The sequence below is a fragment of the Sycon ciliatum genome, chromosome 11 (genome assembly GCF_964019385.1).
Source record: "Sycon ciliatum chromosome 11, ocSycCili1.1, whole genome shotgun sequence".
Lineage (NCBI taxonomy): Eukaryota > Metazoa > Porifera > Calcarea > Leucosolenida > Sycettidae > Sycon > Sycon ciliatum.
The window spans coordinates 16,475,098-16,493,258 of NC_088653.1; the positions used below are offsets into that span (position 1 = coordinate 16,475,098).

Here is an 18,161-nt window from a genome sequence, read left to right on the forward strand (position 1 = left end):
TCTTTGAGTCCGGTAGAGGCGACGGTTTCAAATAGGAAATAGGTTGCAAGCCGGAACGGACTCAATATTCACTCTCTCTCTCTTGGTATTTTGATTAGAAAACATATGTCACAGTGAGACTACGATGTGTTATACTCCGAGCCAAAATGTCATGGCTCTGTGATGACCAGAAGCGCCATACCAAGCAGGTGAGTTTTTGACGTGTTGCTTCGCACTGCGACTTGAGTTTTACGTCTTTCGAAAAATCAGCTTCTTGTCGCAGGTAAACAGAGGCCCGCCTCTCGCCAATATAGCACCTTATACCAATGAAAACTAATGGAAGCACACACAAGGCTTATTGTTACTCTGTACTGGCCGTCGTGGAGCGATAGCAATTACCTAATTTCCGAACTCAGAGTGAATTTGACGTGCACTCTGAAACCTTTCCGGTTTGGAGCCACCTCTGATTTGAAGCGAAAAATTGGGCAACTTGGAGGCAGTGGGCCAACACAAAGGAGTGGCTCAGTTCGATTGACTCGGCCTTAGAGCAAACTTCAACATGCCAGTTTCCTTCCAAAACATATTTCGAGTGAACAATTCATGCTGATGATCGCTTTGGGTCTATAAAAATTTTTCTGGCAAGCCGCTCCGGTATCGAACCGTCCCCTCTACCTCGTGGATCAATAAAATGCACTGGTTTGGGCTCTAAATTTCGAAGTTACTCGAGGAGCCACCCCAACCCCACGAGTAAATTGTACACATTAAAATGCTGCTCGACGCCTCTGAACATGTATATGCAGTGCTGTCCGGAGACATCCAACAGCAGGATATAGTCCTGTTCCTTTTGTTGTTTTTCTCACTTCATCTAGTTTTTGGTTTGCTCCTTCTTTTTTCCTTTTTTATCTCCAATGTGATCGGTTTTTCGGGCCTCTTTTCAGTAGTACATTGTACTATTGAGCCACTGATGTAAATAAATTCCATACAATACAATACAATGATGCTGACACGACTGCACGTGAACAGGGGGAATGCAAAACCCGATAAATCCGTTTCATTACTTTTCGGACAGCGGCCAAAAAGGATTCATCTTATGTGCGGTCTATATCTGAATCCAAATTAGGCTTCCCGTTTTGAAATGGTTCTAGTCCGATTTTGGATGTGTGAATGTGTTGTTGGTTTGACAGCATGAAACAAGGTGGAGGACACCGTGTTCGGAAACAGTGACCTTTCTACAACCATCCACCGTTGGTAGAGCTCCACCTTGTTCATGCTGTCAAACCAACAACATGTGTGAACTAAAACAAGGTTTATCTAACATTAGTACCATGTGTGAATGTGTATAGCAGCATATATATATATGTGTGTGTGTGTGTGTGTGTGTGTGTGTGTGTGTGTGTGTGTGTGTATGTGTGTGTATGTGTGTGTGTGTGTCCCATATGGTGCAGTGGTATGTGCAGCGATTTCTAATCGATAGGTTGCGGGTTCGATTCCCGACGATTATGGTCACACACGTCTTTCTTCTCTTTCTCAGACTCCTCCTGACTTTTCTTTCATTCTCCTGGGTGGTTACCAACAGCCAGTGCATGCCGGAGTATGTGGTGTGATGTATGTGCGGGAAAAATAAATTATCACTCCCCCCTCACGTGACCGCGGACTCCTGCATATACACTCACACAATAACCACACAACTGTTTGGGGATAGCGCGCTTAGTGTATTATGCCAAACTTGACACGCTGAGTCCAGCTTGACTCAGCTGAGTCCCTAACTGCAATTTACTGCTCTAACATGAAGCCGTGCCTGGAAGAAGGGAAAGAGCGAAAAAAGAAAAAAAATTCTGGCCTTCTGCAAGCAATAGCAAGTAATGAGTGACGGCTGTGTAAAGTCGCACAACCATGCAGTCGACCGGATGATGGTGAGTGTCCGGCACACATCTTGCTCTGCTGCTCCACCTGCGCATACCTGATACGGTGGTGCGCTTACGGGCGGGCTGCCTGGGCCCCAGATGCCTCCTTGCTGCGCCACGGAGTGCCGTCGAAGCACCTGTATCACTTCGGTGATCCAAATGCGAATGCAGCCTTGCCGGTCGCCCGCCGGCCTGCCGCCTACGTGACCAGCCTGAGACTGGCCCTGCCGCATTTGGCACTTCCAAACGCTGCGATCCGGTAGACAGCTCACTGGGCTGCCAAATACGTGACTGGCTTGAGGACAGTTCCATACTGGGCAGGGCGCCCAGCTCAGGTCGCACGCCGTAGCGGCGTGAGCTGGGCGCGGTGAGGGTTGGTGATAACTACAGTTTCCTCCTTCCTCCTCCGGAAACTTCCATTAAAAAGACCAAAAAGTAGGGATTCACTGGCCAGAAAAAGCCATTTCATAGCTGTGTGGTGTAGACCAGGCTGAATAGTGGCGGCCAATTCTTCAGCCTTGCAAGCTGTTGAATGGTGCAATCCCAGCACAAGTTGCTATGGCTTCTGCTGTAGCATCGCTATCATCGCCTCCGGCGATGGGCGTCCAATGGTCCAATGGTGTGTGTGTGTGTGTGTGTGTGTGTGTGTGTGTGTGTGTGTGTGTGTGTGTGTGTGTGTGTGTGTCAGGTTAGGGACTTACATCATACATTGCCATAAAGTAGGGCTGAAAAAATTATACCGAATGCCCGAGTTCAAAAATAATCGTGCTCGGAATAAATCAGAGTACTCGTTTATGCATGTTACATGCATTTACTACAGATATCTGCAGTTTCAGAGCAGCAGTCAGCAGATATTGATGTGCAGACTGTGTGGTGAACATTTGTTCACGAGTAGAGAGAGAGCCCGAAAGACCCACCAACCGATATACCCGAGAAAAAATGACTGCTACTCGCTTCGATCAGGGTTGTATCATGTGATTTTAACGCCCCTGGTGTGCAATTTTCAGGAGATGAAGAATACTCGAATACTCGAATATTTGATCGGAGAAAATCAGAGTACTCGAACCCGGGATCTCAGTGCCAACTTTCACCTCTACCGTAAAGGAAGACAGTTGAGTGGCTCACTGGGACAACTGTGTACTGAGATACTCTTTTAAAAAGCCCTAATATGGAAGCCAGTTGAGTGGGAAAAGTGATAATTTATTGACTTCCGAGTTGCAAAAGTGATAACTTATTGACTTCTGAGTGGCAAACGTCCTATTATGAGTCATTCGCATGACCTTTGTTATGTGTGTGGCTGGTTGTGCTATGTCAATGTACATTTAGTATAATTATTTGTATATTTTGTACTTCGAAGTATATTGGGGCACAACAACAAAGACCAAAAACTCGGAGTTACGAGAAAGATTTTTGGTCTGTGTTGTTCTGCCCCATGTGGTAAGCTTTGCCCCTTTTTGAGGAGTTGAGCACTGTTTGCAGCGAAGACTACAGACACTTTGTATATTTTGTATAATTATTTGTATATTTGTACCATTGTCCTCTCTGTCCTACCAGAGCTGCAGGCGTGCAATGATATTGATGAGTGTATGCCGCCCCAAAATAACACGTGTGTCTTTCCCGATGAATGTCAGAACGAAAGGGGTACGTATTCATGCAAATGCCGGGCCGGATATGAATCACAGAATCCGTCTGATCAGTCATCCGGCCAGGATTCGTCATGCCCCAAAGGTAAGCCAGTGAATTGTGTGTGTGCGTGTGTGTGTGTGTGGGGGGGGGGGGATTCAATGGCCAGAAAAAGCCACTTCATAGCTGTGTGGGGTAGACCAGGCTGAATAATGGCGGTCAATTCTTCAGCCTTGCAAACTGTTGAATGGTGCAATCCCAGTACAAGTTGCTACGGCTTCTGCTGTAGCATCGCTATCATCGCCTTCGGCGATATGCGTCAAATGGTCAAAATGGTGTGTGTGTGTGTGTGTGTGTGTGTGTGTGTGTGTGTGTGTGTGTGTGTGTGTGTGTGTGTGTGTGTGTGTGCACGCATGCATGTGCACACACTTATGTGTATGTGCACGCGAATGTATGCATTTGTGTTAACATACTTGCATACACATGCAGTAGATGAGCACCAGCTGAAAAAAATGCACGTCCTATTGTTTTCCGGGAATTCCGCTTCCGACCACTAGGTCTGACTCCCTGAGTGTATCATGTTGATCTCGTTCCTGACTTGCGCAGAAAGCGGAGGTCGCTGTGCAGACGTGAACGAGTGCTCCAACTCCTCCTCGTGTCACGAGTCGGCGACGTGTGAGAACACGTGTGAGTCTTTCGTCTGCAAGTGCCCTGTGGGATACATAAAGAGCACGGCAGCGAACAGTGCGATTGATGTCTGTGAAAGTAAGTTACAAAGAAGTTCAATTTCGCCGTGACAATGAAAAATGTGCGCACCGGTTATGCAATTGAGTCCATCAACTAAGATCTGGTTTGGGACAGTCAGTCTTGGTCAGTTTTGTGTTAGATTGTGCACGTCCGACCGTACAAAATCTGGTTTAGTTGGTGGACTTGATCGCATAACTTGTGCCCACATTTTTCCATGTTACAATTTGTTTCCTTTGCTCACCATCTGGGTTCTTTTAAAGATTCAATTCCTTTAAAAGATTTGTAAACTCAACCTGCGGACAGCATGCTGTTTCGTCCGTTGTGGACGCATGAGCGCTGCACGGAGGAAATGAGGCCGAACCTCAGGGCGAAAGATTTGCATGCCAAAAATTGATACACCGCCCTATGACCCTGGCAGCATACACCCGTCTTTGATTTTTCAGATGAGGGATGTGGTAACATGTTAGTAACAGTTCTGGAGTGAACGGTGGATCTTTTCTCTTTACATCAGTTTTAAAGTGTCGTGCTTCGTCTGAGCATCAACTGTTACAGAAACATTCGGCGCTAGCAATTGTACTGCGTATCTGACAGGAGAAAAATACGTTTGTGTCGTAGCTTTGCTGTGCACGACACGTTCAAGTGCATTGGATTCAAACTAAAATAATAATGATCGTCATACGGTGTGTTTGTGTCTGTACATTGTGCACGCTTGCATGTGTGTGTGTGTGTGTCTGTGTGTGTGTGTGTGTGTGTCTGTGTGTGTGCGCATGCATGTGCATGGATTACGTCATGACCTGCTCTCTCTCTCTCTCTATCTCTCTCTCTCTCTCTCTCTCTCTCTCTCTCTCTCTCTCCACAGTAAATACTGTAGTGATTGCAGTGGGCTCCGCATTTGGCTTTCTCGGCCTGCTCGCCATAATTGTCGTCTTCGTCTGGAGAAGACGACGGGCCTTGGCACAGAAGAGAGAACAACGCAAGCGGGCAGCCATAGGCAACGCCTCTTTTGCGACCCGCACACCGGGGCAGCTCCGCGCCATGATGAGTCTCGCCAACAACTCGGCATACGGCATGAGCCGCAGCGACGAGCCGGAGTACGAGGAGATCGACGGTGGCCTGGGCCTGATCTACGCGTATGCCGCTGCCACCCGCGACGATGTGGAAGCTGCCACGAATATAATGGACGAAACGGAGTTGGCAACATTCAATACGGATGACGGTACAGGGACGCAATCGGTCAAAGCAGCTGTGAATGGCCCCCCAGGTGTGGAATCCGACGATGACAATGATGTTGACAATGATGGAAGCGCTTCTGAACAAACCCATGACGAAGACAAAGGCAGCCATGCGGGTATAAGCGTTGACGTACACCACGGCCAGCAAGCGGCCGTTAGCCGTACGGATAATGAAAAGGAGAGTGATGAGAGCGACACGAGCAGTGTTCGTGACGGTGGCAAGACCGGAGGTCGCGAGTACCTCAAACTTCTGGACAATGAAGATGACGCAGTGGCGGTGGCACCTACAGGCTCAAGTAAAGACTTTGCAAACGCACTGCCGGCCGAGAGCAATATCGGAATGGCATCCGCTGAACCAGCACTGAACACCACCAGTGCAATGGAGACAATGGCAACTGATGATGCGCTGCATGCCGATGCCGATCTCCTAGTTGCTTCGCCAAGCAAGCTGTCTCTGCCGCCAAGCTCAGGCTCTCCGTCAGAGACGGAGAGCTACGATGACCCGGATTTCGACAAGGACGGCTACTTGCAACTACATGATGAGCTCACCAGCCACTCGCGACCGCCGCCAGCACCGGAAAACAGCAAAGCAAACCCACCGGTGGTCAGAGTGTCGGTACCCCCGCACACGGAAACAAACGACTATCAGAAAAAGCAGCAACAGCAACAGCAGCAGGAGCAACAGCAACAAGAACAGCAGCAACAGCAGAAACAGCGACAGCAACCGGAGCAGCAGCAGCATCAACAGCAGCAGCAGGAACAGCAGCAGCAGCAGCAGATACAAGAACAGCAGCAGCAGCAGCAGCAGATACAAGAACAGCAGCAGCAGCAGCAGCAGCAACAAGAACAGCAGCAACAGCAGCAGGAGCAACAACAACAAGAACAGCAACAGCAACAGCAGCAGCAACAGCAACAACAAGAACAGCAACAGCAGCAACAACATTAGCAACTCCCGCTCCGGCAATTATACCAACAGGATCACCAGCAACAGATCAGGAAACAGCAGCTTCACTGGCAGAGTCAAAAATAACGCCCCCTTCGGTTGAAACGGGAGGCTGACGGGTGAGCTGACCGGCATTGGGATCCAGATTTCGATGAGCGATTAACCTAGACCGTGTGCAAGCTGCTGACTAGCTGTGATACACAGCCATTGTAAAACCCATGTTTGATTAACTGCGGGAATCTGCCGTACCAGGGTCCCAGGCATTGGCCGGTTGATCGGTTTAAATAGCGTTCCAGAATTGCTCCCTGGAAAATGCTGTACGCCCAAGCAATGCTCAACAGATGGTTCTGCTCGTGCGGGTCTAGTTTGCCTAGCAAGACAGATACACATACTAGAATATGCAACTACGGAACATGTGTTTGAAAAACGCTTGTTTTTACGGTTGAGCCAGTAATAAAATTTACCGTAAAAAAGAAAGTAAACAATACTTTTAAGGACCCAAGTTCTGAGTAACTGTCCACCACTTCAACTTGATAACTTAATGATACTATCAAGGAAAAGTGTGCAATTTCCTTGGAGACAAGAATGCAATTTTCAAGAGCCTGAAGTGTGTGAAGTGTGTCCTACTTCAAAGTTATAGTGTCTCAGTACTCTGTCAGTTTCCCCGACTATAATTAGAACCACTTTGACTAACACCACTTTAACTTGACATGAGAGTACTGAGACATTGAACAATGTGACACCTAGCCCCACGTGACACATTTCTGGTGCACAAAACCAACAGCCTTCCACCTCGATTAGAGGCCACAGAGGCGGGGAGCGCAGTAGAAAAGGGTACGGTTTTAAATTATTGTCCTTCATTTCATTTACTCTTGCCCGTGTTTCCCCTGGCGATAAGGCTTGAGAGTATAGTAGCGATAACTTTCAAGATCCTGCAGTGTGTCCTTCTGCTAAGCATAATTTAAATTATTATCAATATTTTGATTTTTTTACGAGATAGCGACCTCCGGTGTGGGGAGCAAACATTGGTATGGTATTGATTTATGGTATTGATTTATTTGAATTCGGTATCTCAACAGTACAATGTACAACTTGGGAAGATCCATTCAATTTTATTCCCATAGCTATGCAAAAGACGTTACTTCAGTAACGTACCGTACCATCAAAGACAGCTGGCCACAATATTCAAATAGGGCTTTCAAATGCAAGATCATAACGTGAAGCAACTTGGAAGAATGAGTATGTACGCGAAGTGTATCGGGGGAATGCATGCAGGGCGATAGTGCGGATTCGAATCCCAGGTTTTTAGTGCTGGGGCCAAGTCCGATAAGTCGCTTTATTGAGGAGTTGCATTTGACACCTCGTCCAGGAAAGATTTGACTTCAAATTCGAAGAGGCGGACCCACTATAGGAATTTTGGAGAAAACTAGAAGTTCCCAATGTTGTCCGTTTGGAAGTTATGAGCTATTTCCAAAATTGCTTAGGTTACTATGGTAACCTGTGTGCAATTAGCCGTTTCTGAGGCAAAGCCGATACAATTTTGGAGAAAAAAGTTACCTTGTTGGAAGGCGAGCTCTTTTCAAGACTATTATTGAAAACCAGAAGTTTATAGGATTGTCGGCTTCCTTGTCACAGGAATTTCTCGAATTTCTACGGTTACCGCGGTAACGTGTATGCAATTAGCCACTTCTAAGCCAAAATCAGTGCATTTTCTCCCCTGTAGACAGGTGGAAAGCAGAGAATAGTTATAATAATGTGGCTTAGAGGTCTATTGGGCTGTTGCAAGCCTGGTTTGTAGAGACTGGAGTAGACGGTGTCATATTACCCTCGAATGGAAAGAGAAAGTTTGATGTAGCCAATCAATGGAAAACAACAACATTTCCATCAGTTCTAATAACATGCATGATGAGCTAGGCAAAAGAGCATAGCGTAGGGCCCTGAGCTTCCAAGCTCTCTTGTTCTATACCTACACATTATTTATCCAGTCTGATGATGATTGACGGCATTGTTTCCTTTCTTCCGCTCTAATTGAGGCTTTGCTGTTTGCATCCATCAAGGACTATGCCAGTGTTGAGTTGGTCTCGAGAACGTAGTCGTAGGCTCTCAACACACTTGTAATGGCTATATGTACGGTCGGTTGGTTACTACAGTAAAACCTGTGACTAACGACCACCCATTGGGGCCAGAGAAAGCGGTCTTTAGTGGCAGGTGGTCCTTAGTTAGAGGTTTGCACCGCACAACCATGAATGTAAAAAAAGTGGTCTGTCCTAAATATAGGCTGGTCGCTAGTCACGGTGGTCTTTATTTACAGGTTGTACTGTAGTACTAGGCTGGTCGCTAGTCACGGTGGTCTTTAGTTACAAGTTTTACTGTAGTACCAGGCTGGTCGCTAGTCACGGTGGTCTTTAGTTACAGGTTTTACTGTAGTACCAGGCTGGTCGCTAGTCACGGTGGTCTTTAGTTACAGGTTTTACTGTAGTACCAGGCTGGTCGCTAGTCACGGTGGTCTTTAGTTACAGGTTTTACTCTACATGTACGGTAAAGTACCGCCAGAGCGCCCCACCAGCTCATCCTTTCGTGGTCGTATTGTGGAGGTGGTCTGCTGTCTGTAGATCATACGACATTAACCTTGTAAACATATAGCACGTTTTGCAGTCAATCCGTACCTTCGAGCGGAAACAAGCTCTACACAAAACCCTGCCAAGCGTGACCGTAGTACATCGTGCAAACTTCGTTGCACTCTGCCATACGATTTTCCTTTCTCAGGCTGTAAAATCAAGGTGGGGCGCTTTTGCCTCCCCCCCCCCCCCCCATTACCTGGGCTACAGCCCAGCGACCGCCAGCACAAGCGGTGCGTATCACCACGCGGGAGAGACACCATCGCAGGGGTATAGCCTTGCGTTCTCACTTCCGCCAACCACTGGAGATCACCTACACGACCAGCATCATCATCACCATCGACCGCAGCAGCAGCAGCAACAGCAGCAACCGCAGCAGCAGCAGCAACAGCAGAGTGGAGCTGCTCCAAGCGCTCACACATCCATGGGCCTGGAGGAAAGGACATTTCCTCCGACACCCTCAAGTGAGCGCTCGTTTGCGTGTTTATGTGTGTGTGTGTTTGTGTGTGTGCATGTGTGCGTGTGTGTGTGTGTGTGTGTGTGTGTGTGCGTGCGCGCGGTTTCTGTCACTTCCTGAGCGCTGGAGCCTGGGCTATTTCGCTTTGTGATTTTCTTCTGTCGTAAAAAAATTAAAAAAGTAAATTATCGTGTCCGTTCCCGAAGGGAACTCACGACGACCGCTAACACCCGGTAAACCCTTCTGTCGTCCTGTCATTTATTTCCCTTCCTCCTTTGCTTCTTTCCTTCCGTACCTGCCTTCATGTCATTGGGCCCAGTGGCCGTTTAATGTGAGAAGATAAATACAGAGAAGAAGTTTTGAGGCTGCCTGCAGTTTCATAGTATTTACACACCCATTCCACAATTCTCTGCAAATCTGAACCATTCCATTATAATACAACGTTTCGGCACTTGGCCATCGTCAGGCAATGACAATGAATACCGTGGAAGCCACACAAGAGCAGTATATACGCAGAGCATAGCGCCAAAAAAGGATGCGAATTATGTCACCTAGTATGCAGGAGGGGGGGGGGGACAGAGAGAGAGAAGGTGCAACTAGCACATCACGGAGAAGAAGCAGCAGAAGGTAGCGCGCCATTGCACTGTGCTCTGTGAAGTGAGCGCGTGTGCCATGGCGTTACGCAGAGTGTAGCGACAAAAAAGGGATGCGAGTTATGTCACCTCTATGCAGAGGGGGGGGGGGGGGGGGGAGAAGTTAGTTTGCCACCTGCACCGATGGCAGGGCGCTGGACAGTACTAGTAGCAAGCGATGACTAGTCGGCCGTGAGTATGAGTCAGGTGTGAAGCAGGGAGACAGGGTGATAGGAAACAGGTGTAGAGTGACGACTTTTTGTCATCAACGAGGCGCGCACACGAGCTAGCAAGCCAAAGCGTCGGCGTTGGACAAACCCATCCAGTGCCTTCTTGAAATTACCATACAAATCTGACCAAGTGGATTATGCTGTAAACAAAGCCATACGAAAATATAAAATACCCGTCAGAGTCGTGTACGAGAATGCTGGAAGCCTGAAGCTTACATTGTGCCAGTCTGCCCTAGTACGTCCATTATGCCTTAAAGCCAAAAACCCAACACAGCGGAGAACGAGAGGTCGGCCCAATGGACCGTGCCTGACATGCCAGACGGGGGCCCAGGATGCCTGCATGCAGAAAATTGTGGTATACGAAACAAAATGCAAGAAATGTGTACAGCAATATGTTGACGAGACGGAGCGATTCCTTGAGACCCGGCTGGATGAGCACACTGGAGACGCACGAAGGAGGACAGTAGACAAGCCCTGGGGGGACCATTACAGAACCAAGCACCCTGACTGCACTTTGGCTTGCGGAGAAAGTGCATTCTCGGAAGTCTCCGTCATCGCCAGAGAGCCCGACAGAGCCCGTCGCAAGCTTCGTGAGGCCATTGAAATACGTGACACCAAGCCACCAGTTAACACAAGCACCGGCTGGGACCTTCTATAATGCATATAGCATAATATTACACCATACTGTACATATACATGTACTAGTATACAGTCAACTTCGCTAATAACGACTGCGGATATAACGACAATTCGCGAATAACGACAGAATTTCCATGCCCAGAGCAAAGTCCCATCCAACTGCAAAAATACATAATGAGACTTCGGGTATAACGACCCTTTGTGAATAACGGCACTTTGCTGATGCCCCGCCGAGTGTCGTTATAAGCGAAGTTGACTGTACTACTTTCATTACCTGGGCTACCATCTGCACTTGCCTCTTTTTGACTTTTTGACCACACTGCTTCATCACACTTGACATACATGTACTTTGACTTTTTCTGCGACTCGGCGACCCGCCATCGGGGGCAAGTCGTCACTCTACACCTGTTTCCTATCACCCTGTCTCCCTGCTTCACACCTGACTCATACTCACAGTTGACAAGTCATAGCTTGCTACTGCCCAGCGCCCTGCCGTCGATGCAGGTGGTAAACTTCTCTCCCCCCTCTGCATAGAGGTGACATAACTGGCATCCCTTTTTTTGGCGCTACACTCTGCGTAACGCCATGGCACGCGCGCTCACTTCACAGAGCACAGTGCAATGGCGCGCTACCTTCTGCTGCTTCTTCTCCATGATGTGCTAGTTGCACCTTCTCTCTCTCTGTCCCCCCCCCCCTTCTGCATACTAGGTGACATAATTCGCATCTTTTTTTGGCGCTATACTCTGCGTATATATACTGCTCTTGTGTGGCTTCCACGGTACATTACCTGACGATGGCCAAGTGCCGAAACGTTGCATTATAATGGAATGGTTCAGATTTCCAGAGACTTGTGGAATGGGTGAGTTTACCCTATTGTTTAAATAAGTTGAATATAATTATGTACTTAGCTACTACTAGTAAACAGAATAACTAGCAAACAAACATCCTTTCTTCTTGTTCGTTTTATCCGCCAGGTGTAATTACTACGCCATTCCGTTCTCACGACAGCCTGGTGCTCGAACAAGCTGCATGTGCCAGCCAGACGAGCAATAGCGGAAGTCTTAAGAACAACAACAACACCTGCAGCGGTAGCCAGCCAAACAATAATCCTTCATCGGTGTCCGCCGCCGTCGGTACTGCAAACTGATCCCTGTTCGCTTCCGAGTCCGGAGCATATTCGTCACACCAGTCGCCAGAGCAATCCCTGCTGCCCTCCGACGCCTATCGTCAGTGATCCTCTGTGCACGCAACCATGGCGACCACGCAGTCCCTAGCCGGCGGTGAGTTGCCGGCGCACGACGACGAAAAGGTTGCCATGGCAGCGGATGCCGATCACCACCAGCAGCATCATCAGCATCACATTGGTAAGGGGTCATCCGGCATTATGGATAATTTTCATCGAACGAACAAGTTCAGTTTTGACCCTCCCCCAACCACCCCACCCACTCAACCATCCACTCTATTGAACAATTTTTTCCAAAACAAAACCCTCCGTAACCAACCCACCCATCAACGAAGCTTTTTCGTTTCGTATAAAAGATCGGTAGTTATGGGCGGCCGGTAAGGGAATTATTTCCGGAATGACTACAGTTTGAAAGTACAAACAATTCAAAAGGAGGCATTCCTGTCCAGTTCATGACCATGCCATCATGTCTAGAAACACACAGGCAAGCACACGAGCGTGTGTCGTGCGTCTGTCTGGTGTCATGCTTGTCGCATTGGTTCTCCATCCAAGCGGCCTAAACCGTTTATTCGTTTTGCCCTATGGCAAAAGGGAAAAAAAGAAAAAAAAGTTGAATGGTCGCTGCTGGGATGACAGCTACACCATAGCTCAGTGGTTAGAGCATCCCTGGTCTCAAGCGAAGGTCCCTTGTTCAAGTCCTGGTGGTGACAGTCAATTTTTCCTTTTTCCATTCCCTCAACTTATTCGTATTTGCACTATGCTTTGGTGTCGTTTTCAGAAGGGAACGCGGCATCCTGCCCGACCCCAGTGCCCGACCTCGGTGGCTGCCACGACAACCGCAGAGGCGGCGTCGTCGGCGGCGGCAACAGTGCAAGTCACCACCCAGCAGCCATAGCCACGGTGGAGGTTTCCGGGACACCCGAGGAGTCTCAGGCGGCGGAGACGCTGACGCAGCTGACGTGGCAGCAGCCCGTGCTGCGCTCGGTGAGTCCGGCCAGTACAACGTCGGACGTCGATGTCGTCGGAACACAACGCCATCGACAACAAGAGGTATTGTGTTGTATTGTTTATTTTACTTTGCAAAGTCAAACGGGATCATAACCCAATCATGTGATAACGAATGGTTGGGTGTGGTGTGGGGATATAGGTATGCTACACGGAACGGCACCATCGTATCCAAGACTGAACGTTTTGCAGTGAATCATAACTGATTCATAAGCCCATTGCGCATTGCCAAATATGGAATGTATGAGTAATGTATGTTAGTACGTTGGGATCAGCAATGTACTGTTCAACACCTCACACACGACCATCCCCAGTTGGCTTTGTGGGGTGTTTATGGTACAAATTACGTGATTGCGCGATGGGCCTATTGCGATCACATACTCTGTGTTTGCCTTTTCCTCTAGTAATGTTCACATACTCACCGGCATCGCCTTTTCCTCTAGTAATGTTCACATACTCTGTGTTTGCCTTTTCCTCTAGTAATGTTCACATACTCACCGGCATCGCGGCAAACACTTGAACAATGGCTGTAACACACACCTCCTCTATACGAAATCACCGGACGTTATTGCAACTAACTGTATGGGTGTGTGCGCGCACGCGAGTGTGTGTGGGTGTGCGTGTGTGTGTGTACGTTCGTGCATGCGTGTGTGTGTACGTGTGTGCATGCGTGTGTGTGCATGTGTGTGTTCATGTGTGCTTGCCTGCACGCTTACTTCAGGCTGCCAACGCGGCGGACGACCCTGGCTACGTCGCACCGGCGTCCGCCAGTCACCGTATCCACGACAACAAGAGCAGACAGGCGCAGCAAGCGCCGCAGCACTCCCACGGCCAGGACAGCGCGGACTTTGAGCAGCGCCAGCCCGAACAGGAGAAGGCAGACATTGGCGCTCCACCACCAGCTCTGATGCGCGTGCAAGCGGCAGTGACCACACCAGTGGCAACTGACAACTCGGTGAGTGCGTTCGATTATGCACGCGAATCGATTCACGAATCGATTCATGAATCGATTCGCGCTATTCACATCACCCCTTGTGAATAGAGTGAATGGATTCCGAATCGATTCCAGGGCTCCTGACATGAAATCGAACGACTTGAATGCATGCGAATGGATTCATGAATCGATTCAAGTGTGTAATCGAACGCACTCGGTGAGTGCCGTACCGCGTAACTACAGTCAGTAGTCTTCATTTTCCTGTTTGGCAATCTCCCGTGTCAAGCATGAGCCGCTGTTTAAGCCTCGCGTTGTGCCTGGTTTCTGATGTGTGATACTCAGGCGTCCAGACAGGCTGAGTCATCCGACAGCGCCATTGGTAACCAGCCAATCATTCCTGCATCCGGACAGAATCAGGGTAAGGGCATGTAACTGGGTCTGTTTGCTCTCAATATTCTTAATACTGGCAGGAGAAGTGCTCAATCAGCGTTTAACCCACCGTGGCTCTTATAGTGTCTGAAATGCTATCACCTGGTAGTGGCTCTGTTTTTGGCCTACTGATGCTGCTGCTGGTGGTGGTGGTGATGGTGGGGGCGGCGCTCTTGCTGCTGGCGGTGGTGGTGGTGCTGCCGCTGCTGCTGCTGCTGGTGGAGGTGGTGGTGGTGGTGCTGCTGCTGCTGCTACTGGTGGTGGTTTTGCCACCGTCACGACCACCACTTCTGCTTCTGTGGCTGCCGCTGCTGCAGCTGCTTCTACCTCCCCGTTTTTGCTTTCCACCGCTAGTCGACTTCTGCAGCCACTGCCGCTTCTACCATCACCACTGCTCATATTACTGCCACTGCCGCCCTCAGCCCCAGCGCCATGTCTCTTGCTAACAATGCCACGACAGCACACGGTGTTCTTCTTCTCTTTGTCTGTGCGGCGTACGTTTTCTCAGACGGGCAGCAAGTGCAGCTCTGGCAGTTCCTGATTGAGCTACTCCAGGACGAGAAGCATCGCTCAATAATCTGCTGGACGGAGCACAGAGGAGAGTTTAAACTCCTGGATCCGGACGGGGTGAGCTATAGGCGCACAATGCTACACTGCACGGGTAGATCCAGAGATCTCTACGGGGGGGGGTCCAGTTTAGCCGAGACTGAATTGCTGATACCAGACAAGGATGTTATCGGTATGTATAATTCTATTTCATAAGCCAACAACGAGGAAGTCGCTTCAAGGACTCGGAAGACAGAACAACAACAAAAGAGCAAGGCAGCACAGGTTGGCCTACGTGCAGCATGCAGAGTTCTAGTGACGTCTTAGTGACGTCAGCACATAAGACATGTACATGGATATAACGGGTCTCCAGTAGTATAATTGCGAAATTTGAGGAAGTTACTTTTAAAATGTCTGTGTGTTGTGTATAATATTATGTGTGTATTACATTGGTTCTTGTGCGTAGGTGTCACACAAGTGGGGTCTTCGCAAGAACAGGCCCAGCATGGACTACTACAAGATGTCCAGGTCAATGCGCTACTACTATGGCAAGAGCATACTACACAAGGTGAGCTGCTGCTGCTACTGCTACTCTCGAGTTGATGCACATGGATATGGATCGTGTATTGGGAAGTTCCCCTTCCAAACTCGGCAGTGTTCTGCCGGCATTTGGATGACATCCAGCAGGTCTTCTTTGTGTGTGCCACGACGTAGAAAACCTAATCTACGTGTAGAAATCTGGACCTAAAACACGCAAGCCGTAGACTCTAACCCAGATACCTGCTCTCTACGTGATTTCTCTACGTTTCATGTATAGCAGAACCTCTCTAATATTATAATAATTATGTTCTTCTCTCGTTGCCTTGTTGTAATGCGTGGTGCTAGGTGCAAGGCAAGCGATTCTGTTACTGCTTCGACGAGAAGATTCTCAGCCAGGTGCAGGGTGGACAGCACGCTCACTTCGCCTCACCGTAACTCGGTGTCATGGCAACCCAGGGCGGTGCATAGCTGGCCATGCCCCCGCTGGCCGATCTGTCTGCAGGACATAGAGGTAGGTCTTGGTTGAGTACCGTAATATCCCTTTTTGGAGGGGGGGGGGCAGGGCATCCCTTGTCCCAGAATCCGCTCATCACCTCCTCCTACTACCAAGCCTGAGTACAGAACCCCTCAAGAGTGTGCAACTCCCACATACCCTGCTGTCCCGACAGAATTTCAAGTTGACGTCATTATTTATGATCTAAACAGAAAGCGTGCCTCATTCACATGAACAGACATTGTGAGGATTTGTAAAGGTGCTCGGTTTGAAACTGCCCTTTCTCACCCAAATGCACTCGATCAATGCTTGCCACCATGGATTTTCATGTGTTTCCCCTGCTGATGTTGTCGCTGCTGCTGTTGCTGCTGCCGTCGCTGCTGCTGCTGCCGCTTCTGTTGCTGTTGATTGTCTTGTTTTAAAGGACTTTATCAAGTCGGTCAACACCACCACCACCAGTACGGACAATCATCACCATACTCTCACCTATCTGCGCATCATCAACAGTCGCAACACCAGCAACAACAGCAGCAGCATCAGCAGCAGCAGCAGGTTTCGCAGTGGTCTCATTCGTTCGACGGCTCGCAGCGCTCTCTCTCTCTCTCTCTCTCTCTCTCACAGCCACCTCCACCAGCAGCTGTCCCCGCTGTCTCCAACACTGGTCAACCACATGACGCAACCCGGTGGACATCTCGTTCAACGTCATCCCATTGCCGCTATGCAGGTAATAATAATAACAATAATAAGACTGTCTATGTGTGCTCCCCCCCCCCCCCCCTTGTGTACGGTGACATTCAGGTATGTGTACCCTCACAATCGATATTTCTCACCCTTTCTTGTACATATTATTGCCTCCCAAAAATATTTTCTTGTACATATCGCGGCCTCTAAAAATATTGCAAAACATATTACTCGCCCAGCCCATTCTATCTGCTTCTATTATCCACATAATATACATTACAATATTGATGTCACCGTCAGGACGCGTCAGGAGGTGTCTCAATCCTGGAAAGGAAAATCAAGGGCCCAGGACATTTGAATCTACCACTTCTGGTTGTTGTTCTGCACCTGTATTGTCAACCGTCTCTCACCCTCGCTCGCTTGTCGTTCACTCTCTCGCTTTCCAGACGTTTCCAAACACCGATCAAAGAATCTGTAAATGTGATTTAATTATAATAATAATCTGGTTAAGAGAAGTTGCAAATGATGCCAAGCAGTGTGTGTGTGTGTGTGTGTGTGTGTGTGTGTGTGTGTGTGTGTGTGTGTGTGTGTGTGTGTGTGTGTGTGTGTGTGTGTGTGTGTGTGTGTGTGTGTGTGTGTGTGTGTGTGTGTGTGTGTGTGTGTGTGTGTGTGTGTGTGTGTGTGTGTGTGTGTGTGTGTGTGTGTGTGTGTGTGTGTGTGTGTGTGTGTGTGTGTGTGTGTGTGTGTGTGTGTGTGTGTGTGTGTGTGTGTGTGTGTGTGTGTGTGTGTGTGTGTGTGTGTGTGTGTGTGTGTGTGTGTGTGTGTGTGTGTGTGTGTGTGTGTGTGTGTGTGTGTGTGTGTGTGTGTGTGTGTGTGTGTGTGTGTGTGTGTGTGTGTGTGTGTGTGTGTGTGTGTGTGTGTGTGTGTGTGTGTGTGTGTGTGTGTGTGTGTGTGTGTGTGTGTGTGTGTGTGTGTGTGTGTGTGTGTGTGTGTGTGTGTGTGTGTGTGTGTGTGTGTGTGTGTGTGTGTGTGTGTGTGTGTGTGTGTGTGTGTGTGTGTGTGTGTGTGTGTGTGTGTGTGTGTGTGTGTGTGTGTGTGTGTGTGTGTGTGTGTGTGTGTGTGTGTGTGTGTGTGTGTGTGTGTGTGTGTGTGTGTGTGTGTGTGTGTGTGTGTGTGTGTGTGTGTGTGTGTGTGTGTGTGTGTGTGTGTGTGTGTGTGTGTGTGTGTGTGTGTGTGTGTGTGTGTGTGTGTGTGTGTGTGTGTGTGTGTGTGTGTGTGTGTGTGTGTGTGTGTGTGTGTGTGTGTGTGTGTGTGTGTGTGTGTGTGTGTGTGTGTGTGTGTGTGTG

General features: G+C 48.8%; 2 protein-coding genes across 4 annotated transcripts in view; both read left to right on the forward strand.

Moving 5' to 3' along the window:
- LOC135827712 (uncharacterized) overlaps positions 1-7,373 on the forward strand; it is a 35,437-nt gene extending 28,064 nt beyond the window's left edge. Inside the window, exons 15-17 of the mRNA XM_065340166.1 lie at positions 3,438-3,611; positions 4,113-4,271; positions 5,113-7,373. Coding sequence (XP_065196238.1) covers positions 3,438-3,611; positions 4,113-4,271; positions 5,113-6,431 — 1,652 coding nt within the window. The 3' untranslated portion in view covers positions 6,432-7,373. The remainder of the gene's footprint in view (positions 1-3,437; positions 3,612-4,112; positions 4,272-5,112) is intronic.
- A 2,049-nt stretch (positions 7,374-9,422) lies between these two features.
- On the forward strand, positions 9,423-17,330 carry LOC135827513 (protein c-ets-1-B-like). Of its 3 annotated transcripts, none has more exons than XM_065339999.1 (9): positions 9,423-9,510; positions 11,979-12,368; positions 12,966-13,237; positions 13,914-14,147; positions 14,469-14,544; positions 15,064-15,182; positions 15,568-15,669; positions 15,987-16,152; positions 16,559-17,330. In XM_065339999.1, exons 2-8 carry the CDS (start codon positions 12,257-12,259, stop codon positions 16,074-16,076), a joined length of 1,005 nt encoding a protein of 334 aa, XP_065196071.1. In that variant the 5' UTR covers positions 9,423-9,510; positions 11,979-12,256; the 3' UTR covers positions 16,077-16,152; positions 16,559-17,330. The 3 variants fall into 3 exon arrangements, with proteins under 3 accessions (XP_065196071.1, XP_065196072.1, XP_065196070.1); XM_065339998.1 differs by lacking the exon at positions 9,423-9,510 and adding an exon at positions 11,779-11,863; XM_065340000.1 differs by lacking the exon at positions 9,423-9,510 and having other exon boundaries at positions 11,774-12,368; positions 12,966-13,171.
- Positions 17,331-18,161: the final 831 nt, after the last annotated feature.

Excerpts from the sequence above, each read along its gene's own strand:
- LOC135827513 (XM_065339999.1), top strand. The coding sequence starts at position 12,257 with ATGGCGACCACGCAGTCCCTAGCCGGCGGTGAGTTGCCGGCGCACGAC. Across the intron at positions 14,148-14,468 it reads CAGTGGCAACTGACAACTCG|GCGTCCAGACAGGCTGAGTC; the intron begins GTGAGTGCGTTC and ends TGTGATACTCAG. Across the intron at positions 14,545-15,063 it reads TGCATCCGGACAGAATCAGG|ACGGGCAGCAAGTGCAGCTC; the intron begins GTAAGGGCATGT and ends ACGTTTTCTCAG.